The 26830-nt window shown below is 43.4% G+C and overlaps 1 protein-coding gene across 1 annotated transcript in view; it reads left to right on the plus strand.

Moving 5' to 3' along the window:
• Positions 1-1201: 1201 nt before the first annotated feature.
• emilin1a (elastin microfibril interfacer 1a) overlaps positions 1202-26830 on the plus strand; it is a 28534-nt gene continuing 2905 nt past the window's right edge. Inside the window, exons 1-7 of the mRNA XM_085133785.1 lie at positions 1202-1561; positions 19338-19454; positions 21298-21464; positions 21801-21900; positions 22121-22229; positions 22309-22479; positions 25397-26674. Coding sequence (XP_084989911.1) covers positions 1449-1561; positions 19338-19454; positions 21298-21464; positions 21801-21900; positions 22121-22229; positions 22309-22479; positions 25397-26674 — 2055 coding nt within the window. The 5' untranslated portion in view covers positions 1202-1448. The remainder of the gene's footprint in view (positions 1562-19337; positions 19455-21297; positions 21465-21800; positions 21901-22120; positions 22230-22308; positions 22480-25396; positions 26675-26830) is intronic.

A 26830-nucleotide genomic window follows, 5' to 3' on the forward strand; every position in this document is an offset into this window, starting at 1 on the left:
AGTCAGCTTAAGTAGGTCCCCCGCTGATTGCTCGCAGAAGAGGCTCAGGTGAAGTCTCCGCCCCCAAAGAGATGGCTCAGCAGCCACAGACGGAAAACCCCTCCGGGTACTCCCACGGACCATGACAGCCAGTGTGTCCTTTCCCTCTTCTTTTGTCTGAATCACAGAGTGTTGACGATTAGAGTTCAGCAAATGTTTCCAAATACATTTGAATGCACGATTGTTTTTAAACCGATTTGGACCCTGTGTCACTCACAGGAGAGCTGCTGAGATCGCAGCCGTCTATATTTAACTGTTGGCATGTTGGCCCAGTTTGGATACGTGTAATAGCAGGAAGAGAACTGAAGCAGGAAATGGAGAGCAGCGTAAATCATGGCATGAATAAAAGCTCTCTCGGCTCAGAGAGCACAAGAATATCCACAAGGCTTCTGCTACTTTCTGTCTGTGTGGGTTTGTGTGCGTTTGTGTGGGTTTGTGTGCGTTTGTGTGCGTTTGTGTGCGTTTGATTGGAGCTGCTCGATGTCTTCTGCTTCTCAGACTGAAATCTGACATCAACCTACGATATAAAATCCTTACTTTGAGCTAATCGATTTTCTATTCCAGGCTTAAAAGATGAGACTAAAAGTTTTACAGTTACAGCGTGTAAAACAAAGTAAAATAAGTAACTGGGACAATATCAGAAATAAATAAGCATGTTTCATGCCTCAGAGCCTCGACTTTAGCTCAGTGTGATTTATTTTAACGTGAGCACATATTAAAATAAATATACTTTAAAATGTGTCCAAACTGACACATTTTAAAGTATATTTTTGGTCCCGGTGGTCTTAACAGTTCAGAGGACAGATTGTTGTTCTAACTCCATCTAGATAAGTTATGGCCATCTTTTCTATACAGTCTATCTACAGTTATATTTACACTGTGTTGGCGCAGGGCCTGAGAGCAGAGGAGGCTATCGTATTCTGGTTATAACGTTTATTAAGTTAAAAAAATAACTTTACTCTGTGTGACTGTCTGTCTATGAAAAGCGTTTAATAAATCAACTTTACTACTCACTAAAAACATAACCACACACTGTGAAAAGCGTCACGCACGTCGACATGAGTACACTTGGGAAGCAGAGTAGAAAGCGAAGTGCACTTCCAGTAAACGGAGTATCAAAGCGAAACAGACAAACGGGGGAGGGTAGGGGGCACGCAGGGAGGAGGGAGCTGGCATGGGGCTCGTTGAGCTCAGCAAACTTGCTTCTCGTTTCTTCACTCTCAGTCTGCCTCCAGCACGCTCGCAGTTTAGCGTCTGAAATGCACTTGACGGGACTCTGCGGGTCATCCTGTGAAGTCATGGCTCTGCGTCGGCATTTACCGACTGTGCGTCACTGATCCAGCGGCTTTTTCTTGGAGAGACTTTGGAGCTACATGACTTTCATTTGTCTTTGACTTACATCGGACTTAATGATGGAGCATTTATTTTACCTGCTTACCTTCGTACTAGCCCGTGTGTGCTCGGGTCTGGGATACGCGGAGTCGACAGTCCCAGCGGGTCAGAGAGCGGCGAGCAGGCACAGGTAAGATCTCCAACCTGTGACGCGTTCAGTTTAAAACGTTTGTTCACCTAAAATAGTTTCAAATTAAACTCTTTGGTTAAAAAAGTTTAATTTGTTATTTTTTCTTCTCCAAAGAAAGACCTGTGAACTTTCCCACACGTCCGTTCATGGATGAACTCATGGATGCAACAATCTATTAGTCAACAACTGTTTAAAGTTTGCTTGTATCTGTTTAAACCATTCAAGCATCAGATGAATGTTTATAAGCAGCTCACACGTGGTCTGAATTCTTATTTTCATATGAAATGTGTTATTGGTGATAAAGTCTCTTACGCAGCAGAGAGTCGGGAATAAAGTGAGTAAGTGAGTGAGTGGGTGGGTGGAGTGTGATGATTCAGGGGCCCCGGAGCTGGACAGGGCTTATAGGAATTACAGACATTTACTGTTCCAGATCCCCAAGTGAAAATGTTTCAGGAGGCCCTGAATCTCTAACAGCGCTTCAAGTGTCAGAGGAGGATTTATCATTCTGCCTTGGAGCTTGTTAAGTAGAGGTGAAAGGGCTCACACTGCTCAGAGCTGTCTGCCATAAAGGTGATACAACCAGGGCTGCTAGGGAATGATGTGTATTCCCAGACTGGTTGGCAACTGGTTCCTGGAGGTTGCTGGCTCTGGCTGTCTGAGTTTACAAAGAAAGTGCTGCACAAAAATCTCCCAGGAGTTGCTTTGGTTGCCAGCAGGTTGCCACAGTTGCTGCTAGTTTTTATGTTTGTCTGCAAACACTGGCTAACTACTAATGAGCTGAGTAAAGGTTGTGGCTCAGCATTGCAGCTAGCATGTTTCAGAAAATGCAACTTACTACGTTATCTTTAGCCTGAAGTCACCATATTAATGTGAGAGGGTGGAATGCTAGGCTATCAGCTACGGCTAGCAAGCTTGGTTAGAGAGATGCATTTCTGAACAGTACTAGTGCAAAACCGTGTTTCTCAGTGTTTGTCTTAAGTTACAAATACTAGAATTTCTATCACTAGAACACAAAGATGATTGTGTTAAAGGGCACCATCACCTGGAACAAGGTGCTGTATAGTAGGTGGCTGTTGGCTACAGCAGCGGTCTCCAACCTTTTTTGCGCCACGGACTGGTTTATGCCTGACAAGGTGTCGCGGATAAATACAACAAAATAAAACTAGTACCGGTACCGAAAAAAAGAAGATTTATTCATAACACACATGAAAAGACCCAGGAAAACCGAGTAAACGATAAAAACGATAACAAAATAACGCTGAAAACCGATAAAAACCCTGAAAACTATACATTTCACACCTGAGCCTCAACTCTCGCGGCCCGGTACCAAACGACTCACGGACCGGTACCGGTCCGAGGCCCGGGGGTTGGGGACGCTGGGCTACAGTGTCCACGTCAGTCAATTGAAGCAGCCCTAGCTAGCTTCTTTAGCTTCGATTAACTTTCAAATGGCCTTGAAACTTTTATAAAAGGGAAACTCTCCATTAGGGCTGCCACGATTAGTCGACTAGTCACGATTACGTCGACTATTAAAATCGTCGACGACTAATTTAATAGTCGACGCGTCGTTTGAAGCTTTGTAAGATCCCAAAAGACGCAGGAATAAGTAGTAGGATTTAAGAGTGTAATAACGGACTGAAACAGAAGATGGCAGCACTGCATGTACAAGGATGCCAGCTGCCGTTAAACCCTGAAGAAGGAGCTGTGTCCAAAGTTAGCGGCCACATCCTTCGGAGCGACACGGCGAAGCCTGTACAAATTCGAAGACTCCACCATGCTGAAAAATGCGTTCTTCATTTCCCCAGATTTGAAGGATGGGTCGGGCCCAACCTATCCCAGAATTCATAGCGCAGCCCAGCTCAGTTTCCAACAATGGCGGCAGCTAGTTAGTTTTAATATTACTCTTATTATTCTTTCTGGGTCACAAAATAAACGTTTAACATATTTTCAGGCGAGAATGTAGCTGTGTAAACCTCAAATATCTGCTCAGTTTATCAAGACACCACATATTTTCAAAAGCGCTCCGACGTTTTCGTTTTCTGTTACTCGTCTGTTCTATCCTGTAAACATGCTTTCTAATCCCGTTAGTTTTTTTAACCTTTCATGTTGGCTTAATTTTTCAGAACTGCTGGTTGCAGCTGGATTTGCACCATTCCCGTTTTGATCCTAAGACGGCTGCTTAGTAGTCACTGATGGCGTCCCAGCTCAGACCCGGCCAATGATGTTGTTAGTGGGCGTATAATTTTTATTATCCTGTATCCACGCCGTAGGTTGTTATTAGCGTGTAATTGATCGCCTCCTTCAGGGGCCCGTGTGTGGACGACCCCTCAGACAATGCGAGTGACGGCTGTAAATGGATGAATAAAGAACTGATCTGAATGACTGATGATGTAGGTGTTCGTACATGTGTGTGAATAAAAAGGTTCACTGCACTCACATGTGGTGTGGGTCTGCCTCGAGGCCGGCATGTGTTTGTAGTTAGTGTGTATGTGTCGGCAGGATAGGCCAAGCTTCTGGGAGCTGAGCTCCCGCGACAGAGGTTTCTATCAGGTTTCTGTGCTGCTGATGCTGTGACGAAAAGCAGCTGTTCACGTGCGCATTCACGTTGAGCTGTAACCACAGACAGGAGGACACAAGATGGAGATGGAGAACGAGTTGATTGGTCAAGTGGAAGCAAGAGATAGGAAGCTAAAAGAAAAAAATCAGACGGAGACAAGTAGGAATAAAACGTTCTCTGTCTCTGCAGGAGTAGAAAAGTGGTATAAAAGACTATGTGGAGTGAGACCAAGCAAGCAGGCATGGCAAAAGAGAGTGAAAGAGTGACAAAAAGGCAGGGAGGGGAGACAAGACAAGAAAAAAGACAGACTGGCAGGGGAAGAGGGGGGGCTTTGCTTCTTAAAAGGCTTCCTTTTGCTGCAACCAGCAGGCTATGAAGGAGTCACCATGGTTGGCCTGTGATGGACATACGCACACACAAAGTGACGTATCAGGAAGAAGAATGCGTTGGCCCATGACGGTGCAGTTTGCCCCTCTGACATCTGTTTGAACTCAATTGATCTGTTTTGACAGATGTGTGAAGGATTCCAAAAGCGGCAAAGGCTTTGGTATGAGCTGGAGACATCCAGCTGAGGTTTTATTGCGGGATCAGGAGGACCCAGAGCTTTCTGACACATCTCCTGCCAAAATCTCCGAGCTGCAGATATTGACTGAGGAAGAGCGGAGGAGATGGATGCAGGTGGACTGCAGACCTGTTTTGGCTCGTTGGTAGTTTGATGGACGAGGCATTAGATCACCACTGGAGGGTAGCAAGGAGCAGAACATGCTTACTGTCACCGTCTGTTAGTTATCACACTGAGGTTCCCTTATACATGTGTCTCAGTACACTTATTCAGGCACTGGAGTAATCTGGAGCAAAATGAAATGAATGTGTAACGTTGTTGTACCTCCCTGTGCAGCAGATGGCTTTGGAATAAGTCGGTCGCCGCTCTCCGTACTCAAAAGTCTAAACCTTTTATTTTGGTGTCCTCAAACATGACACTGAGAACAAAAGTCTTGAATGCGGAGCCCTGATGTTTTTTGGTACTTACTCCTGTGGCTGAACTGAAACTCAGTCGTAAACACTGAGATTTGCTGTCAGTCCTTCATAACTGAATGACAAAGGCTTCTTTGTTCCAGGCCGAAGGTTTAAGGATCCACGGAAAAATGAATCAAATGTGAAATTTCCAAAAGCTTCTTGACCAAAAGTTACCGGCAGAACCACAAGACTCTGTTTTCACTTTCTAACCTTCTCATTGTAGTTTTCTGTTTAGAACGCTCTTCTTCTGTTGTTTAAGGAATTATTAAGGAAACAGGAGCAGATTCGGATTGTTCAGCAATGTGGGAGCCGCTGTCCACAACTTAGCTTCTCTTAATTGCGTCTGAGCAAGCAGAAGTTTAAAGGCAGCGTTCGGTGGTTCTTTATTTAACATCAATGCATGCAAAACCTAACTGACCACATCTGCATAAATCTACAGGGAACTAATTCTTAGATTCAACTAAGCATTAGCCCAAAATATCATGTTCACAACTGTTGTTCACCCACACGTGATCCAACACTTTGTGCTCTTCGTTTATAAATTATAAACACCTCATAAAGTGCTCACTCAGCCGACCTTAATGCACGGTGAGGCTAAACAATGAGGGGGTTGAATTTCTATCAGTGCACTCAAGTGCTTAAGTTTGGCTGTGTGGATGGTAACGCCTGCCAGCTGATACAGGCTGAATGATCTCAGCATTCGTGGTAGCTTTTTTTTCTTTTAGGACCACCGTGGAGTTCAAATTTGTGGTTTTGAGTGAAATGTCTCAACAACTTTTGGATGACTTGCGATGAAATTCCAAGCAGAAATTGATGTTGCTAAAGAGATGTTTGCATATGAATGTGCAGAATCGGGGGGCATGGGTGCAGGAAACTTTCAGGTTTCTGTCTAGGGCTGCCACGATTGGTCGACTAGTCACGATTACGTCAACTATTAAAATTGTTGACGACTGATTTAATAGTCGACGCGTCGTTTGAAGCTTTGTAAGATCCTGAAAGACGCAGGAATAAGTAGCAGGATTTAAGAGTGTAATAACGGACTGAAACAGAAGATGGCAGCACTGCATGTACAAGGATGCCAGCTGCCGTTAAACCCCGAAGAAGAAGAAGCTGTGTCCCAGAATTCATAGCGCAGCCCAGCTCAGTTTCCAACAATGGCGGCAGCTAGTTAGTTTTAATATTACTCTTATTATTCTTTCTGGGTCACAAAATAAACGTTTAACATATTTTCAGGCGAGAATGTAGCTGTGTAAACCTCAAATATCTGCTCAGTTTATCAAGACACCACATATTTTCAAAAGCGCTCCGACGTTTTCGGAGACGTCTGTTACCCACTAGCTCGATAGCTAGCCGGGGGCTAGGCTAACTAGAGCCGTGAGAACACCGGACTCCCGGCTAATCGTTTTCAAACCCACCGCCGTCTTTCGCTACTCAGGTTAAACATGATATATAAGTCACTTAGATAACTTAAAAATGTTATTGTTTGGCTTTTTTTTAGTATTTTATTTGTTCCTGAGTAAATCGGTTTGGCTGAGATTAAAGTTATAGTTTTTACACAGCTGAATAAACGTCAAGCAGACAGCTGATTATCAGAAGTGTGAGATGCTGGAGAATTTACTCCGGTGTCCTGTTATATTTTAGATAGCAAGGAGTTTATTAAACTTCACCAAAACAATCAGCAAATTTCATTAAAATTTAATAAACTATCATCTTGTCTTTATTTTTAGTTAGCACAGACCTTAAACACTTAAAGCTGTAAGCTAATGATAGTTATATAAGAGCAGATGCTGCTGGTGCAATAAGCTGTACGTTTTAGTCCAATGGATGATGATCTGATTAGTCGACTATCAAAATAATCGTTTGTGGCAGCCCTATTTCTGTCATAGTCCAAGAATTGTCGACCTGTAACATTTGAGTGAGTTTGTCTGTATGCGGGCAAACGGTCTGTGTGGCTGAAATCCAATCTCAAAATCACCAACTGTACTCAGATATTATTGCTTTGTATCACTTTATCAAAGCTGATAAGCATCCATAGTGTGAATGGACAATGATCTGTACACAGACTAAGAACCGGGCTGATGTGTTGGTTATCTTTATTTAAACCTGGTGGCTGACACCCACAACACAAGACAACACTGACTGTTGTCAGATACTGAACCCCAAATTGCTCTGAAGTGTTGTGAATGTGCATAAATCTCGGTGGTTACGTGAACGTAACATGTTTGAATGCTCAAGTAGAGTTTTAGGCCGTTCACCAATATGAAGCACTTTGGGGCAACCGTTGACAGTTTAAATTGAAGACTGTGTTAAATATCATCTCATGTAAGCAGCAGCTAAGAAGCTGTCCAATGAGCTTTCTAGTTTTGTTACTATGGTAACATCTGCTAATTTGCACTAAGCATGGCTATTACTTTAACTGCTTTGTTTCAACAGAATTGAAGAACATAATTTGATTTGTCTGGCTGGCACAGAAGTGATTCGCATGTCCTCTATTTGTCTTTTTGGCACGTGTTTGATCAGCTCCAGCTCATCTCTGTCAGTGTAATATTTCCCTAACAACCACCGATCTATATGACACATGTACCCACAAAATTACTCAGAAGGGAGGGGCGTAAACTTCATTGTAAATTTAATAGGACTGCACAGTTAGAAAATGCTGAACGCTGCTCTATGCAGCCGGTGGATCAGGCTGGTTTGTCTCCTATTGAACCAAAACTTGGAACGCGCTCAAATTCACTTTATCTGTACGTGATTTTCTGCTTCCTGTTAATTAGGTCAGTATAAAAAACATCTCCTTAAATATGCTAATGCCATGTGGGAACAGGGATGCTCTCCAGGCACAGCCGTTGTAACCTAATTACCATAGTTTCAGCGCGATCACATGTGAGGAAGCCGTCCTTTGTTTACATAAACCTACAGAAAGTTATAAAGACTGGGATTTCTTCCCATCACATCCCCCCACACAGCTCAGCAGCTGAGACTATGAGCCTCGACTCGGGTCACGATGCCATGACAGGACATTTGTACTACAAACAGCTTGGAGAGCTTTACCTTGCTATTCTGGGCAACTGTGATTTTAAGGCTTTGAGCACTTATGCTCTAAACGCACACGCTTCCATAAATGGCTAAAATTCAAGTGGGTCACCAAAACCCCGCAGACCTCCGAATGCTGATGCGTCTTAGCAATAATATTAAAGCAAATGGCAGAATCGTAGACGTTCTCAGTATATCTTGGTGACCGTCAAGCTAAACAATCAGAGAGAAGTTTACATAGTCACACACGTCCTGGTGTGCGTGCGAGTGAAACGGCGAGTGCAGAGCCTGGAAATATGCGTGCGTCTGCCTTTTCTGTACGTTAGCCTGTCCAAATGGGATCGCTCAAGCATGAGCGAGTGCACTCGAGTCATCCGTGTGCCTTTCACTGTGTGTACAAGGACTTCATAGGGACGCTCGACCTCTGGCTCACAGTTCAAATGCTAGCCTACCCCTTTCAACCCGCTCATTCAGGCTGCTGTCGAGGCCTCCCCTTGAAGCTAAGTGAAGGATTCCTCAACAATAGACGCCGCCAAAGCATTTCTTTGTTTAAGCATTAAACCTCAGCCCACTCTTTTCTTTCTTTCACTCCCTCTTCCGCCCACTCATTCGATGCAGATATTCTACTTTAGCCGCACTTTCTCTGTGCAGGTCCCATGCAGCGATGCGGCTGAACATAATGAACCTGGAATGCGTGGGTAGAGATGTCAGATCACAACTTCCTGCTTGGCAGTGAAGTTTCTGTCTGCTGTTTTACAGGGAGCTGAAATTTATTGGGTATTAAAGCAAGGTTCAGGCAGGTGTAAGAGTTTCACTCACGCTGAGTTACAGCTCTGTGTATAAAGACAAGACGCATACGTTCAAAGATTCACTGCTCTGTGTGCCAGAGAGCTAATGAAGGCATAGTTTGCATGTTTGTGACTGTAGGAGACTGACGACAAGGATGTGAGGATGTGAACATTCAAGGCCAATCTTTTGGTTACTTTCTTGTGTTGCAAAGGCGCGGCTTAAAGCTGCTATAATCATTAACCTTCAGGTAACAATGACTCACATTACTGTTTACAACAGAACACTTGTTCAAAGCTACAAACTCTAAGCAACTTCCTGGTTCATCCTTAGAAATCAGGAACATCTTAAGGCGGTAAGGCAGCAGGTTTGTCTTATCATGTTAAAGTAACTTTATACTCACCTTTACTCTACTTTTACCCCTTTCAGTATTTTGTTTTGGTTTTGTGGTCTGTAGCTTTAGTGTTTTAAGTGAAATTGAATTCAGCTTTCCACAAAAGTCAAAGTTAATTTGTGATTTAACAGCTGGTAGCTTTGAACCCAACAGTAGTAACTACTGTGCAGCCACATGAGTTATGAGCTAATCCCTGATAAATGGGTGTTTAAAAAAAGTTGCTAGAGAAAATCTTGGACATTTTTTTAGTTTTTGAAATGAAGTAAAAAACCTGTCCCGCCTTTATGCAGATCTGATTTTCCGCAGTACGTCCGGCAGGTCGACAGGTGATGGAAATGACTGTAGATGCTGAGTTTCTCAATCCCAGAACATTTCCAGTGTGCCATCGCTAATCTCTTTATGACAACTGTCAATAAAAACGAATCGGCTCATCACATGACCTCCTGCCTGGAAAAAGAAAAAGCCAGACTGTTTGTGCAACGAACCTCCAAAGAGCTGCGTTTGTACGTCCTCTTATCTGACAGACGTTCTCTGTTACTGCTGATGGTTCAAAGCTGTGAGAACAAAGTTACACTTGTAACTGTAACAGTGTCTGAGGGAAGGCTCAGTAAATACTGATACAAATGTGTGGATTTAAAGGGTTTTTAGCTCTATGATAAAAAAGTTACATAATGCAATTTAATAAATGGATGTGGATTTTTGAAATGCCTTCTCTGTGTGTCCATTTGGATTACTTCCACATGACCCCGGCCTCAGTCACACCTTCTGTAATTACCTGAACCAGTTTGTCCACTTCCACTTGAACTCTTTCCACTTGCACTGGCACAAGCAAAGCGTCTACAGACTCAGCCTGAGGTTCAACTAAAGTTCAGCAGGTTAACAATGTTTGGTTGCACAGCACAATAGATGTTTGAATATGGATTGAATATCATTGTGCTTTAGCTTTACATTTCTGTCTCTATCTACTACTGTCAGACAAGCATTCTGAAAATACACAATGTACCATAAACATCCTGAAGCATGTGCGGGAACTGCTCTGCACATGTGCGGGAGCTGCTCTGCACATGTGCGGGAGCTGCTTTGCACATGTGCGGGAGCTGCTCTGCACATGTGCGGGAGCTGCTCTGCACATGTGCAGTGTTATACTGTGGAGCTGATATACTAAAGGAAACGTTGCTGAATGGCCCCTGATGGGAGGCAGTAGTACAGACCCACACATGGAGACCTGTGCATTTCAAACACAAGTGCTTTAATTCTCAGTTGCCTGTAATAACTCAGATTTTTAGCTTTACAAGCTTCTCCAAAGTCCAAATGTCTTAACGTCATTTACTCTTAGACATGTTTGGAGTTTCAGTCGATGAGTTATGTAACAGGATGTGAGTATTCGGAAACAATCCAAGTTTTTTTTAATGCTTTATTAGTTTATTGAAGCAAAGAAAGGAAAGATTTCTCATTAAAACGCATTAACAACAGTAAAGCGTAAATTATGTTTATTGTAAGCAAACTGTAGACAAAGGATTCAATGCTGGCAACAGCTGTGCACTTTAATTTGGGAATACAGCAGCGTACTGGGATTCATGTGAATACAATCCAACTGGTACAATTTTGGCAAGCGACACACTTTTTTTGTAGCTCTGCCTCTTTTTGCCGTCACGCTGGATCAAGCAATCGGTCAGCTTCAGTAAGTGTCGACTAGGGCGATATGACCAAAGTCCCATATCCTGATATAAGACATCTATCTTCCTGATAACGATATAAATCACAAAAATGTAAAATTTTCTGTAAATTCTGTGAATCTCGGGCAGTGCAAGTGAACATGCCCATCATTAAATCCAAAATAATCCCGTGAGTGTAAAAGCAAAAACTTTAGGAGCGATCAAATCAACAATCTTTAGTTGGTTAGGAAAAACAAGTTCATAGTTGTGAACCGCTGGTTACACCCAGGAACAGGAAGCACAGGCTGGCCTTCACGGAAAAGAGCCAACACAGTTTGGACAAAACAAAACGTTTTGGAAAGACGAAACAAACGAAATGTAGAAGATAGAAGGAAGAGAAATATTGTTGGAGGAAATGTTTACACTTCACTCACTGACTGCACAAGATTTTCAACCAAATATTAAAACCATCTATTTAAAACTCTGTTAGTTTGTCCAATTACTTTTGACCCCCTGAAAATGGGGCACTATGTATAAAAACATCTGCCAGTGCTGAACAGTTAATGGAGCAATTTTGTTAAACGGCCTGAAATAACGCTGACAGTCGGCTCTTCAATCACATCCGACTTGTATGATTTAAAGTCTCCATCGTGCTGTTCAGAGGCAAAACTACAAAAACGTGTCACTGTCCAAACACGGGCGCTGTAACATCCCGGGAACACGTGTTCCTGCCGTGTTATGTTCTGAGCAGTGATTTTATGATGATGTTCACAGTAATGTGTGTTTGTGAAGCAGGTGACACTCAGGATTGCGTCGACCTTTGTGCGTGTGCTTGTTTAGGAATGCACAGCTGAGTGTGCAATTGTGTTTCACACTTATGGGCAAAGATGCCAAGTCTAGTTAGTGGACTTTCATCTGAGTGATTTCTCTGCAGCCGTTTGGATTATTGGGACTTTATTGGATTACGGTTGAGAAAGCCCAACTTCATGCTGATTAGCCAGAGAGGAGAAACTGAAACGTTTGTGTCATCTATGCAGCAGAGCCTGAAAACGTCAACAAATCCAGCAAAGTCTGCTTTTGGGACAGACGTGCACTCAATGAGCTTTGCGCTTAGACTTCGTCATCATCAGACAAATATAAAGACGGCTCTCATGTATTTCTCTGGAGTGAAAATCCCGTGATGGAAAGGCTGGAACTGAGCCCACAGTGAGGGCGGTGTGTACACTAAGTGTTTGAAAGCTGCCAGAATCGAGGCCGTTCTGCATGTATATGGATACGAATGCGTGTTTGCACATCTGTGTCTGCTCAGAAGTGAAAAAATGATCAAAGGTTACGTTTATTTATATGAGACGCAGCGCCTGTTCTCTGTCAGAGAAAATCGGGCGTTGCCAGCTCGAAGCTTTATCTGCTGTCTGTGACGCTGAGAGTCGGTGAGGCCAGATAATAGAGCGCCGTCCCGCTGAACGCTGTGACGAAAACAAGTCAGCTAAAGTGTGAGAACAGGAGCGGTTAACGATTAACGATTAACCACGGCTGTGTGACTCTCTTTTCACTCTTGCTTTGATGAACATGTTAGATTCACATTTCTCAGTCATTTTAAGTAGAAGAGACCAGAGACCCAGCAAACCTGATGATGCAGTGCAACCGAGCACCAGACCGAGTTTTACAAAGACACTAAACACAACGTAACTGAGGAAAATGTAATATATTAAAACCAGCAATGCACAGCTAGTGGAACAAATCACACGAGTGTCTGTGCTGCATCTGTGGAAGCATATAGAGGCAGCTCCAGTGCTGTTTGGACGAATGGGCGCTGCTGATTTCAGCCAAATATCCTTCAGTGGTGCCGACTCCAGGCTGAACTGAAAGTTTGAAACCACTTCACATCAGTGTGAGGCAACGTGATATGCTGTCAACGGACCAAATAAGCTGCAAGTTTCTGCGCACGGCTTTTATCTGCCATCAATATTTCATGTGTTTTTCCCATAACCCCTGCACTCAAACTCCATGTCTTATTGGTGAAAAGAGAAGCAGCCATCACATTATTAGCCTTTTACGTGAAGGACAGCCCACTTTGATCTGAGTGAGTGAAAACTCCTCTTTCAGTCTAAAGATGTTTAACTACACATTTAATCCTCGAGACGTCTTAATATGACATAAAGATAAAATCTCAACAGCACATCTGAGTTTTTCTGCTCGCTCGGTCTGAAACACGCTGGTAGATGTTAGATGCCTTACTGATCGATCTAACCCGCCACAGGATGAGACAAAGGTCGGAGGTCAGAGCAGCTGTTGGGCTGAAACAACATCTGCACAATTATTTTCTATGGGATCAACTCCACACGCAGATACAAAAACTTCACAGACTGACACTAAAGATCGAAATAATTAACAAATACTTTTTGTGTTCACTCAAACAAAAAGTATTATCCTCATGAAATTTCTCACCCTTCACCTCACATCATCGAGTCAGCAGGAAACTCTGGTTATTATCCACAGAGCTCACTTTCATTAAGCCACTGCTCTACCAAAACAGTGCGCAGGAACACTATAAATAATAATTCGACATCATAACACACATCAGAGGGAACGTTAGTGCGCTCCCTTCAGCCAATCCGAAAAGATGTTAATGAGGGGGAATCACAGGCGGATTTAACAGATGTAACCACTGTTTTTAACCCACTCGTACATGTCAGTGATAACCTGTCATCACATTAGCCAAGTAAACCACAGTACAGTGGTTTACACAGGAGAGAACAGACACAGGTCAGTTTGTGGGCTGCTGAGGAGGGAAAAAACAAACCTAACAGCAGCCTAATCTGTCACGTAGAGCCATGAACGTCTATGAACGTCTATCATTGTGGACATAAAGAAAATAAGTCCCATTTAAAAGAGAGTAACAAACTTACAGGCTCATTTTAAATGAAACTTTAATCCCTGTGTGATTTTAAGTAGCATGCTTTAACTTTTCTACTCTCAACAGAAGTTGTTGAAAAGCCTTTTTGTACGTGTCCAGTGAAAAGTAACAGGAACTACTTTAAAGCTCGGTGCGCTGAGCGGGCGGCCACGTGACCATACAGCTGAGAGCGTCCACCCGCCGCCCTTTACCGCGTGTCCTCCCCTCGCTCTGCCCGCGCTCGCCTGTCCTTTCTTCACTGTTGGACTGACGTCTTTAAACCGCTTTGCTTTCTACAAGAGAAAATTAGGCTCAACGGTTGTTTTTAACTGTTTTTATTGATTATACTTAAATGAAGTGGATGTCTCAGATTCGCGACCTTGGCGTATGTTACAGAGCTGATGAGCTGCCGTCGTTCGCGATGACGCTCACGCAAACAGAGCAGATCGTTGAAGTTTTTTTTTTTGATGTTTTAAGTTCACCGTGTGACGTCAAGAAGACAACGTCGTGACCTTGTTTGTTGTCATTTGAACAAACAAACATAAAACCAAAGGTCATTTTCAGTGATGTCCTCTACAGTTGTCACGTTGCTCGACTCAGCGTTCGTTTGTAACGCACAGGCTTTGGTACCGCGATCAGGTTGATGGCGTATTTGCAAATGTCCTGACCCAGCAAAGTTTCCCGAAGCAGAAACAGTTTTCTCTCCTGAACTTTGGGAAAACCTTGTGAGAATCGAGGCGAATGAACATTTGCTCCAACAATAAGTAAAGATTTTGACAGTGACATGTTTAAGTTTGTGGTTGATTCCATCCATCTGTAGCATATGTTAGCATATGTTATGTTCAGTGTTGGGGAGTAACGGAATACATGTACCGCCGTTACGTATTTAAAATACAAAATATGAGTAACTGTATTCCGTTACAGTTACCGTTTAAAAAGGTGGTATTTAGAATACAGTTACTTTGTTGAAATAAATGGATTACACGGCGGTACTTCCCTGTTTCATATTGTGGCGGGTCAGGACTGTTTGGGTTTTGTTTGACAGCTACGTTCTGTTGTTCCAGGCAGCGTTACGGTTGCCATGGTTACAGGGTGCCGCTCTCTCTGCGTGTTTCCTGTGTGAGAGAGCGCCTGTTGTTGTTGTTGTGCTAAGCTAACAGGCAGAATGCTACAGGTATAGCTCTAAAGAATGTAGCATCATGGGCAGTGTAGTCCGTGCTGCAGGGAGAATGGACTGCCATACACGTTATGTGTCTGTGAGCGAGGGAGGGAGAAAAAGGAAAAGTACGAGCTGTCATCGAGCAGAAACGGGAGCTGGAAGCATGTAAATATAATAATAACCACTGCAGCCAAGAAGAGAGCCTGACGAGCCCAGCTGTAAGTAAGCTATTAAGACTCGACTGTACACCGTGTTCGTGTTTTCCTCTGAAACAATAAGTTCTGTTGGAGCAGCCTTTCAACGCCTCTCTCTGTCTCTGCTAGCAAAGTTGACCCAGACAACAAAGTAAAGCTAGTTTTCAGCTACGAGCCGACACGAACCCACCGTATTAGCCAGAGGTCCCTTTACTACGGTTCGGAGCCGCGGACCTTCAGTAACAGTAATAAATCACAGCAATAGTACATTCATGTAGTTGTAAACAGCATGATAATATATTAAGTAATCCAAAGTATTCAGAATACGTTACTCTCATTGAGTAACATAACGGAATACGTTACAGAATACATTTTGGGGCATGTAATCTGTAATCTGTAATGGAATACATTTTAAAAGTAACCTTCCCAACACTGGTTATGTTTCAGATCAACAAACATTAACAGCAGTCTGACAACTAATTAGTTCACTTTCCCATGAAGAGAGGTAATAGGTCATGGGGGGTCAGAACATGATAAACTCTTCTTGTCAATGAAACAGGCTCTGGAATGAGGAGGGGGACAGTTTACGGGGTGAGAACGAAGGCTACAGGAGGAGGAAGAAAGGAAAGGAGACGAGTAGCAGATAATAAACAGAGATGGACAGAGAGGCGCTCGGGTGCCAAAACCTGTGTGAGGCTGAACAAGACGAACACAGAGAGAAAAGTGACGTGGAGACTGACAGACAGATGGATGAAAGGACGAGACGGACAGAGCGACTGAAGCTGCCGACTGACTTCCCAGGATGAAGGAGCTCCTTGTGTTCTCCAACTTTTATCCATAAACACTTCATAGTTCTGCGTAGATACTCTGGGAGTGACACTAATTGGCCGTAATGACCACTGGAGAAATAGCAGCAGATGGGGATTGTGGGTAATATGAAAATGATGATAGAAAGTGACTGAAGGACGTCTGTGTCTCAAATCTATCTGCAGCCGTTATCAAGACAGACATCAGAGGGTCAAGGGCGATGAGGCAGACGAGGACAAACGGAGTAGCCTGCAGACTGTGGGAGTGTGTGGGGGCGTCGTGCTATGAAAGCATGTTTATGGGGACGGTTTTTGCTGTTTTAACAAATGTTTGACCGTCCACTTCATGGGAATTATTTTAGGATTAATATTTGAGTTGGCGTGAAAAGCATGGATTAAGTTAAAACCTGAACCTAGCATTAGAAAGCTGCTATAATGAGCGTTATTTCATCAACATTGGATTTAATTTAGTGTGAAAAGTTCTTTTCAGTTAAGCAGCCAGAGTTATTTGAGCCACAGCGGGCAGCTGTTTCCACTGAAGTCACAAAGTTAGCCACCAGACTGTGAACAAGAAGCTCTTAGGAGCTGCAGTGTTATTTTACTATTTTACTTATTTATTTAACCCTTTATATTGTGTATCTTGTCTATTTTGTTAGTTAACTTTCTGTTTATTTTAATCTCTGTGTACGGCACTTTGTGACGGCCTGTCTATGAAAAGCGCTTAATAAATAAACTTTACTTACAGTCCCCTCAGGGCTCAGTGAAGGAGGGGAGAGTACATGATGCGAGTGAATACTTCACCAGGAAACATAACTCTAGATGCATGCTGCTGTTGATCTGTAACTTTGCTCTTTGCAGCCACTTTATGCTTGTTTTGGTTTTCCATGTGCGCACTGTAGGATCAATGAACATCGTGTTTCCTTGAACAGGTGGAATCGGTGGTTCAGAGGGTTGATCAGAGGGTTGATCAAAGGGTTACCCTGTCAGCAGTGACACGTGTGTGCACCATATATAGTACACCATATATAGTACACCTTGTTAGTATTAGGTCAGATTGGTCTAAGGAGCTTGGAAAGAAACTGGACTTCTTTAAGTTGCTTGAAGACGTTTCACCTTCAGTTTGAACTTCTAAGGAGCTTTCCAAGCTCCTCATACTACGATGATCTGGATGACTAAGAACCTTCACAGACATTGGGTCAGATTCCCTTTAGCGTTCAGATCTACTTTAATTCTCGATGCTTCAATCAAGTGCTGTAAAGATTCATTGAAGATTCATGTCTATATTGACATGACAGCATCACACAGTTGCTGAGATCCATGATGTGAATGTCTTTTTGCACCAAAGGTGACGCAGTAGGATTGGGATCCGGTGACTCTGGGATTTGAGTGCAGTGAAGTCATGAAACCAGTTTGAGATGATTGTACCTCTGTTACATGGTCCATTTTCCTGCTGGAAGCAGCCATTAGGAGATGGGTAGGTGTGGTCATAATTGATGCTTAGTTCGTAGTAAGCGGCCCAAAGTGGCATCAAACGCAGTTTTACCACCAGCAGCCTGACCCATTAATAGAAGGAAGGACGGATCCATGCTTTCATGGTTTTTACACCAAATTTGGACTCTGTTTGAATGTTGCAGCAGAAATGCAGACTCATCAGACCAGGCAATGGTTTTCAAATCTTCTTTTTAATGAGCCTGTGCTAGCTGTAGTCTGAGGATTCTGTTCTTAGCTGATAGCAGTGTTCCCTTTCTATCAGCTTGAAGTAGTCTGGACACTCTCTCTGACATTAGCATTTGATCACAGAAAAATCAGAAAAAGTGTTCATGTGCGACAATCCCAATCAAACCTGTCTGGTTTAGCAGTTTAGCAGTTTAGCAGGTCATGTTGACCATGTCTACGCACCTAAATGCACTGAGTTGCTGTAGGCTCAAATACAGTGAAACCACCAGAGAGAACACTATGTGGACAGTGTAGAGTGAGGTTACTGTCATAAACTAACTTCAGCTTTTTGTGTGATTCTTGTGTGAAGTCCACTAAGTAACCCAGTATTAGCACAACCAGCTTATAGCTTTGGAACATCAAAGTTAACAAAGACAGGAAATATAGTTACGTTTGGAAAAACTGGAAACTGATGTTGCTGATATTTGTTTGCTTAGACGAAGCGACCTGCATCCCCGGGTTAACATTATGTGCTAAACTAGGCTAAATGTTTTCTTACTCTTATATTTTGTTATATATTCTTCCTGTTAAAAGGGAGTTTTTCCTTCCCACTGTCGCCAAAGTGCTGCTCATAGGGAGTCATATCCCACATAGAAGACAGGTCTGGCCCGGATCTGGTGTCAAGCCGGCACTGCTGGCTGGCTTCTGGCATGATAAATGGTATGTCATCCAGATACGAGCCAGGTGTAGATGGCACTGTTTATGTGATGGCATGCCATATCTGGGCCGATTATGGTTTGGGTTATGTGGCCCAGATTGGCCCAGATTTGGCAAACCAAATCTGGGCCATCAAAGGGCCGTCATTCTTTGAGGTATGTGGGCCAGATCTGAAATAAATATATTTCTTTTATTTTTATATTGTTATCTGTAAGGAAAAACGCAAACAGGCACTTTCATACTTAAAGCACATTTACAGTGTATCTACCTGAAGCTTGCAGATACTTAATACATTGTGAATATTTTCTAATATTTAATAGCAGCAGTGACTTATACCCATACATACACTGAGATTGGTTTATGAAGGTATTGCTTCATTTTACTGATGTAATGAACTGAAAACCGTTTGCAGAGAAAATCTAATTTACTTTTGCAGTTACTTTCCAAGAAGATGTGAATCCTGGTTCACGACTAAGAAATCATGCCTCTGACAGGCTTTTATAAACGTTATGCTGGGCATTTGTGAATAAATGTAACTCTGTGTTTACTGCAAACAGATGCAGTATAAATACTGCAGTGAACTTGGTGTGTTGCAGTCATTGTTAAATTCATGTACTTATCATACATGATCTGACTTTTGCACCAATTTTCCTGGAGTGTAGCACAGAACAATAACTCCACGTCAAAGGTCTGAGATATTCATCTACAAAAACTCCAAACAGTGCAGACTCACATTCAACGTGTGACCAGAGGTTTGTTTGTCATTCCTTCCCTGTTTTCTGTGCCGGGGAACGTAGAACCGGAGTGAGGGGCTATGTTTGTGTTAACGCCTGACTCAAACTCTGAGCTAACCGATAGCCATCACACTCTCATTCATCTGCCATTTCCTTTTCCCTGCTTCAATAGGAACTGGTGCGCTTATGTGGTAACACGCACGGTTAGCTGCGTGATGGAGGATGGCGTGGAGACGTACATCAAGCCGGACTACCAGCGCTGTGCCTGGGGACAGTGTCCTCGAGTAGCGTGAGTATCTACGCCTCGTCTCCGTGTTTCCGGATTCTATCCCGAGTTTAGCCTTGCCCTCTTCAAAGCCGCAGGAGTCCTGCACCCTGTCCATCATCTTGTTCTATTTCCTGTCTGTAGACTTCACTCAGCTCTCTCAATCTTTTGTCTCCCGGGCTTCAACCACGAGGTCAGGAGGGCGCCTGGTTGAAGCTGCGTACTGGTCTCTGGGTAATCTCAGTGATAAAGTCTCTTTGGTGCAGACGGGTGAACTATTACAAGTAACGGAGCACATTTACTAGAGACAGGACTCGCTAAATGGGTTTTCCAGTTGTGGATGTAATGCTTGGAGAAAACATGAATCGAGCATTGCTGATGTTTTCCCTCCTTTGAAGTTTTGTGTTGTCTAACCCCGGCTTGCCGCTTGATCCCGATGCTGCAGGGGCCTCAGTCTAAACCTGGGCTATGCTAAGAATGAAGCCGACAGGAGTTCCAGGCACCGCAGTCTCGTCTCCTACCCTGCAAAAACAATCTTCTCTTGCTCTGTTTCTTCCTTTTATGATTCTCTCACTTTCACTCGCTAACTCTGCCCAGCTCCTGCTCCCATTTCTCCGAGCACTGTTCTGTTTTTCTTCTACGAGGACCTTTTTTCTCACGCTCACAGAAAAGGGAGCTGGAAGACTTTTTCTGTGTTACCTACAGTAAAGTCACGAAAGGAAAAAAACTTTTGCAGCCGCAGCTTGTTAACATGCCTGTGAGAGCTTTGGCCAATTTCTGGTCTATTTATTGCGCTAGGACTGCAAATAAGACCTCTCCTGAAGCAGAGCTGAGTGGCACATTAATGATACGACTCCAGCAAAGCTTTCCAAATAAAACATTCTTTTCTTTTTTTGCAAAGGAATGCTCTAAGAACGAGATTTTGTACTGGCTCAGTGCAGTTCCTTTGGAAAATGGGAATTTAAAGTCCCTGTAATCTCATTCATCATCAGTAGATGATTTGCTGTGATTTTCCTCACATATAATGACCTTTGCACATGAACATCAGTGTACAGCACAATGATGATGTCTCATGCAGGGTTTAGGGGCCGCTGCAGGTCTTTGACTTGGTTACCTTGCAAATATTAAATCTTGCAGAGGCATCACCGGGAACAAGTTGGCTGCAGTTATTGAAGGCAGAAGGTTTGGTGCTGTATTAGTGATCTGTGAGGCTGTACTCAGGCACGGCTGCACCTCGACACCAAACACAGATGATAGCATGCTGACAGGCTAATACATGTATGCCGATAGATTTATCCTGACTTTTCTACACTCCATACAATGATACCAAAAAAAGAGTAATATAAAGCTAAATTTGGCCGTAGAAAATAAAACAATTTTTGAGCCACCGCATATGGAAAAGATATGTATAAATCTTATAAAGTCTGTATCTGTCTTGTGTGAAACTTGTATGAAAAGCAGAGTGAAAACAGATATAAGATCCTTAAAAATTATATAAATGAAATTTGCATGTTTTGGATACTTCCTGAAACAATATATGAAAGTACTGAGAAAGTGGCCACGTTCATGACTAAATCATATCAGCCTTCTATGATTCACTATATGAAGTAGTTCACATCTGATACAAGTCTTTTATAAGTGTGTGAATGTGAGAGTGAATGAATAGTGGCATTGTAAAGCGCTTTGGGTGCCTTGAAAAGCGCTATATAAATGCAATCCATTATTATTATTATTATTATAAGTTTATTCTATTTCTCTTCCATGTGGGACACTATAAAGACGACCAACACAAACTAAAAACAATCGAGATGAAAGCGTGAAAACACGGATCTGGATGTCGTTTCACAAACTCCTTTTTCATCCGCAGCTATCGGACGTACAGGAGACCGAGATATAAAGTGGCTTACAAGATGGTGACAGAAATGGAGTGGAGGTGTTGCCATGGTTACTCCGGGGAGGACTGCCACAGCGGACCACAGGGGACGCCTGAGACTGGCGTCACGGACACAGGTGGTGGGCAGCGGGGAGGAGAAGGTGACATTACAAACAAATCATAAAATATTCTTCATCTTCTGAGTTTTGATACGAAAGAATGAAAGAAGACTCGTGGCCTCTGATAAAGGACGACTGCTTTTAAAGCCTTGAAAACATCAAATGGTCATAACATGAAAAAGAAGCTCAGGCTGCCGTATCACGTGTGTCACACGTATGAACCTCAGTGAACTGTGTGTTTCCTTTATTACTGCAACATGGTCCAAATCTGGAAACATGAAAACTGTCGTAGCTGACTGAAAAACACGTCGAGACATTTAGCAAATAGATTTACAGCATCAAGCAGCACATTTTACACTTTCCTTTCCTTTTGTCCAGGAGACACAGAGAAGATCAGGCAGCTGGAGAACACCATTCATGGCCTGACCAAAGACCTCAACAACATGCAGACCACCATCAATGGCATAAACCACAGGCTGTACGTCACTGATGTTTTTAACACGAGCTTCATTTCATGGACTGAGTTTAGTGTTAGTGAGACGCTGTTTAGTGGAAATAAAGAAGCTAAAGTGTTGTTAGGGTCGCGCATGTACGCCACACGTTCAATTCCTGTTTGTTGCACTGGAGATGTACCTCAGCTTTGGAGTGGATGCAAACTTCTCACACGCGAGGGAATCAAAACTGTTTCTGACTCACAGGCACGGGCTGACGGGGGCCATCGTCCCTGCAGATTCAGCTCAACCACACATGAAGGAAACCATCAACAGCATCCAGACGAAGCTGGATCATCTCTATAACAGAACACAGGTAACTCTGTGCAGACGTCTGCTGTTTGTGCACGCGAGCAGGGATGATGCTCATTTCTGTGACTGCTGTGGTCGTTTAGGCACATGATCAGACGCTGCTTACGATCAACAACCACCTGGTGAATGGAGGAGGTAATGAGCTGGACGGAGCAGGCCGTGGAGGAGCTGGAGGTGACCAGCTGAACATCCTAAAGGAAGAGATCCTGACAGAGCTGGAGAGGAGGGTGTCTCTGTCCTGCTCGTCCTGTCAGGTAAAGTCAACATGTCCTCATTCATTATGTCACAATTATATCAATATGGCAACAATCACCATTATTCCCCCACCAATAAAAAATGGAGGCGTACTTGTGGTTCGTTTACAGTTCGATGTTCATGCCTTTGCCCTGTGGGAAGCGATTTCTTCTGCCCAAAGCAGTAAAAGATAATGGCCCCATGCTGCAGCATAAACCGCTGCACAAACAAACAGTGAAAAAGGATTAGTTTAGAAAAGATGAGAAAAGTGCAGCGACAATAAGGAAGCAGTCACCAGCTGCGTTACATTTTCTGTTGGGATTCAACATGAATCAGATGAAGTGAGTTTTTATTTGCCTCGATGCTGTCATGGCTCCCTGTGGGCGTCGACACATAAAGGGCCCCACACTTGCGCACACCATAGCACAAAGCCTTTGTTTGTCCCAGGTGCTCCTCAGATCTTCACTCTGAGCACATGTGACCTAAAATGCTGCATACGAAGCGTCGCAGCAGGGCGATTGTCGTAGTACACTGGGCAGCTTCTACAATGACACCTACACCTGTTACGTAAACTAGAGGACGTTATATCACCTTGCGTCTGTCGCCGTATGTACACTCTGCTCTTATTGGCACTCAGCGAATGTATTTAAATTTTAAAAGTTTAGTCTGAGCGCTTTACATCATCAGCAGGTTTTTTGTCCATGGTCTCCATGTCACTGTTAGTCGCTTCCTGTGTGGAAGCTTCGCACACTTTTGGCTAGCTGTCAGCCCAACCACCCCATGCTGACTGATGCTTGATTTATATAGCACCTGTTTCCAAACAAGGCCATAAAGCCTTTCGCACAATAGTAAAATAGGTGGAATGACGAAGGTTTGTAAATGTACTTTTTTATTCAGTATGACACGAAAAGAGTAAATGACCCATAAACCAAGCAGGAAAGTGTTTGCAGAGGCACAAAGTCATTGACAGGACTACCGTGAGTCTTTTTATAACCACAGCTGTCGCCACCTGTTGGTCTTCAGATGCAGGTTTAACCCTTTAAGACCTGCCATAGAACCAAGTCCGCCAGAGCTTATATTATATTTTTACATGTTGTGGAGCCATTTTTGGGAGCATTTCAAGTTGCTATACATCAATACAACCATTACAGCCTAGATTTTAATAATATGTAGGAATTAAGTGCATAGTGATTACATAAATTGCAAAAAAGTGCAATAAACTACAAAAAAATTGAAAATCGTTTTTGTTTTTTTAACATATATTTCTAGTTAGAGAAATTTAAGAGGCTTATCCCTCAAAACTGTAAATACAAAAAAGTTGCACAAAATAGTTTCCCACCACAGGAAATTTATTTTGAGTGTCTTCATAGTTTTATTTTTGAAATACACCAATTTTTATACACTGCAGGAAAAACGAAAATAAATATTATAGTGCAAATTTGCAAAAAAGCAGCATATGCATCAAAATAAACTATTTCCAGCAGTGCAATATGAGTCCTAAGCATCCCAGAAACCACACAGAAAGTCATAAAGTCAAACATAACTTTTAAAAACACCAGTATAGGCTCATTGAGGCCCGGACCGTAAAAAACTACATTTCCGCAAAATGACGTCACTTCCGGTTTCGGGCAGGTCATGGCGGACATGCGATAGTTCGCGCTGACGTCTAATCCAATGTAGGAAGTGTTACAAACAGCTGATCTTATCGGCAAAGCGTGTTTCTGGAATATTATGTTTTTGTTGCTGCAAGTGCTTTTTATGCAGTTTTTGCAAAGTTATATGTGGAAGGAAACTGTGACCGAGGACAAGCTGATGGCATAAGATGTAAGTACAACTCCTCCGGTTTCATATGCAAAAAAAATTATTGCGCTAGCTCACGTGGTTGCAGAGCTACCGGGATTTAAAAATAGTTACGCAAAACAGAGCGTGCTGCTCTGACCGGTTTTAAAGGGTTAAGGCACTTCAGCATTAGCTTAGCCTCACTTTCTACTGTCTGTGTTTTTGCCAGCTGTGATCTCAGTCAGTAGGACAGGGGTGGGCAACTCCAGGCCTCGAGTGCCGGTGTCCTGCAGGTTTTAGATCCCACCCTGGGTCAACACACCTGAATCAAATGATTAGTTCATTACCAGCCTCTGAACTTCAGAAATGCTGAGGAGTCATTTAGCCCTTTAAATCAGCTGTGATGGATCATGGACACATCTAAAACCTGCAGGACACTCGAGGCCTGGAGTTGCTCACCCCTGCAGTAGGATATGATTACACATCCACCTGCAGCTTAGCTGGATGTGCAAATCTGCTGATGGTGAGTTTGTTAGCAGATGACATCATTTAAGAAAAAAGCTAGTTACAGGATCCAGTCTGGGATTGGATGAAGTAAACAAACATGTTTGCTCAAGACAAAAATATTTATCTTTATATAGCCTCAGAATGCACTGTAGACATAATATATGAAAAAATTCTTTGCAATATTACACAATGAGTGATTTACAGGCCGGGGAAACAATATTGAATCAGAACGTCCTTCCTTTTAACGGAGCGCTGTAACCTTTGGTAGGAAGATTAAAGAGAGGTTTGGTCGTGGTCCCACCTCCACCATCCCATACTTGATTTCCTGGCCTGTGTTAAGTAAACAGTGAGCCATAAAACAATAAAAATAATAAAACATCAGCACAAACACTTGACTCTCCAGGGCTACACAGCTTTCCTGTTGGTGTGTCGATGGCTCAGTGCTTTTCTCCTATAGAGTGAAGTAATACACATGGTACTAGCATAGAGATACAATTACTCCTGCTGACAAGCAGGACAACAAAGCAAACCTACAGTTCAGGAAAAGTACCTTTGAAACCCTTAGAAATCACAAAAAAATCACAGTTTCAAGTATGTTGAAAAAATATGAGCCTGACATCATGACGGTCTCGTATGTCTCGTTATCACCAGGTCGGCGTGGAGGACCTGAGGCGCCAGCAGCAGCAGGACAGGGACCGGATCGCAGCCCTGGAAAAGAGGATGAGCTCCATAGACCAGCACTTGAGGCAAAGCTTGGAAATCTCTCGCAGCGAGACCGAGCGCTCACAGGCCTGCTGCAACACGGTCACCGAGCTGGGAAGGAGGCTGTCTGATGTCGAAGTCCGACTCACCTCCACTGCAAACAAGTGTGACGCTATTAAAGGGCGGCTGGATAAGGAGCTCGCTGGGACGGGCGGAGGAAAGGGAAGAGTGACAGAGGACCGGCTGAACGGCAGGCTAAGAGAACTGGAGAAGAGGATGAACACCACAATGAGGAAGACGGAGCAGAGGTGTACTAACACCGGGAACAACATGAAAGAAACGGTGCAGAGAGACGTCACTCAGCTGAGAAACTCGGTCCTCGTTCAGCTCGATGACCACAGCTACAAGATCGGGAAAGTAGAGCTGGATGTGGCTGTTCTCGGAGACACGGTCAAGGACCACAGTCGACGTTTAAGCAAGCTGGAGAACATCACGACCTTCCTCGACAGACGGCTAACATCAACCACAGACATGTGCAGAGACACCTGCGGGCCGAACGCCAGAGACCGAACGAGTGATGAAACTGTGAAAACTTTAGAGTGGAGGGTTGTGGCCAACCAGGATGAGATCCAAAGGTTTAACACCAAGCTGAACAACCTGTCGGTGTCAGGAGACTCGCTGCTCGAGAGAGTGATCAACTTAACAACTGATGTGAAAAAGATAACAGCTGTGACCGGGAAGGACGGCGAGCACTTCAACAGGATCTTCACTGAAGTGGAAACTTTGGGCCGCGATTTTAAGGCGTGTTTGATATGCAGCACTGTAGAAAAGGACCTGCTCACATTTAAAAACTCCACCACGATCAGCCTCAACAGATGCCAGACGGCACTGACGGATCTGCGGAGAAAAGTCGACTCGGGAGAATCTGTCTGCTCTCAGGTTTGCTCCAACCTCCAGGAGGAGGTGGGACGACTCAGAGAGGACGTGGAGGAGTGCACGGTTCAGTGTAAAACCAACATAAATGATCTAAAGAAACGTCTGGAAGGCCACACTGTACATAGTGGAAAATTAGGAGGGGATCTGAAGTCTGTCCAAGGAGAGCTGGCTGAGGTCATGGATACTTTTAGCTCCATTAATGACACTCTGAAGGGCCTGGGAAGGACTGTGCAGACACACGGGCACACGATAACAGATCTGACCCACATTAAGGACAATATCATCGTTGAGGTAAGACTGTGATGCAGATAATAGCCTAGTTATGCACACATCTGTTTGACATGTGAACCTTTTAAAGCCATTAAAGGCTTTTTCTGCGTTGCATTGTGGATAAAGTAAGTAATGAACCGAAACAAGGAGACTATATCAGTGTGACTGTTGGTAGCT

This window comes from Neolamprologus multifasciatus, chromosome 15 (assembly GCF_963576455.1).
Source record: "Neolamprologus multifasciatus chromosome 15, fNeoMul1.2, whole genome shotgun sequence".
NCBI classification, from domain to species: Eukaryota; Metazoa; Chordata; class Actinopteri; order Cichliformes; family Cichlidae; genus Neolamprologus; species Neolamprologus multifasciatus.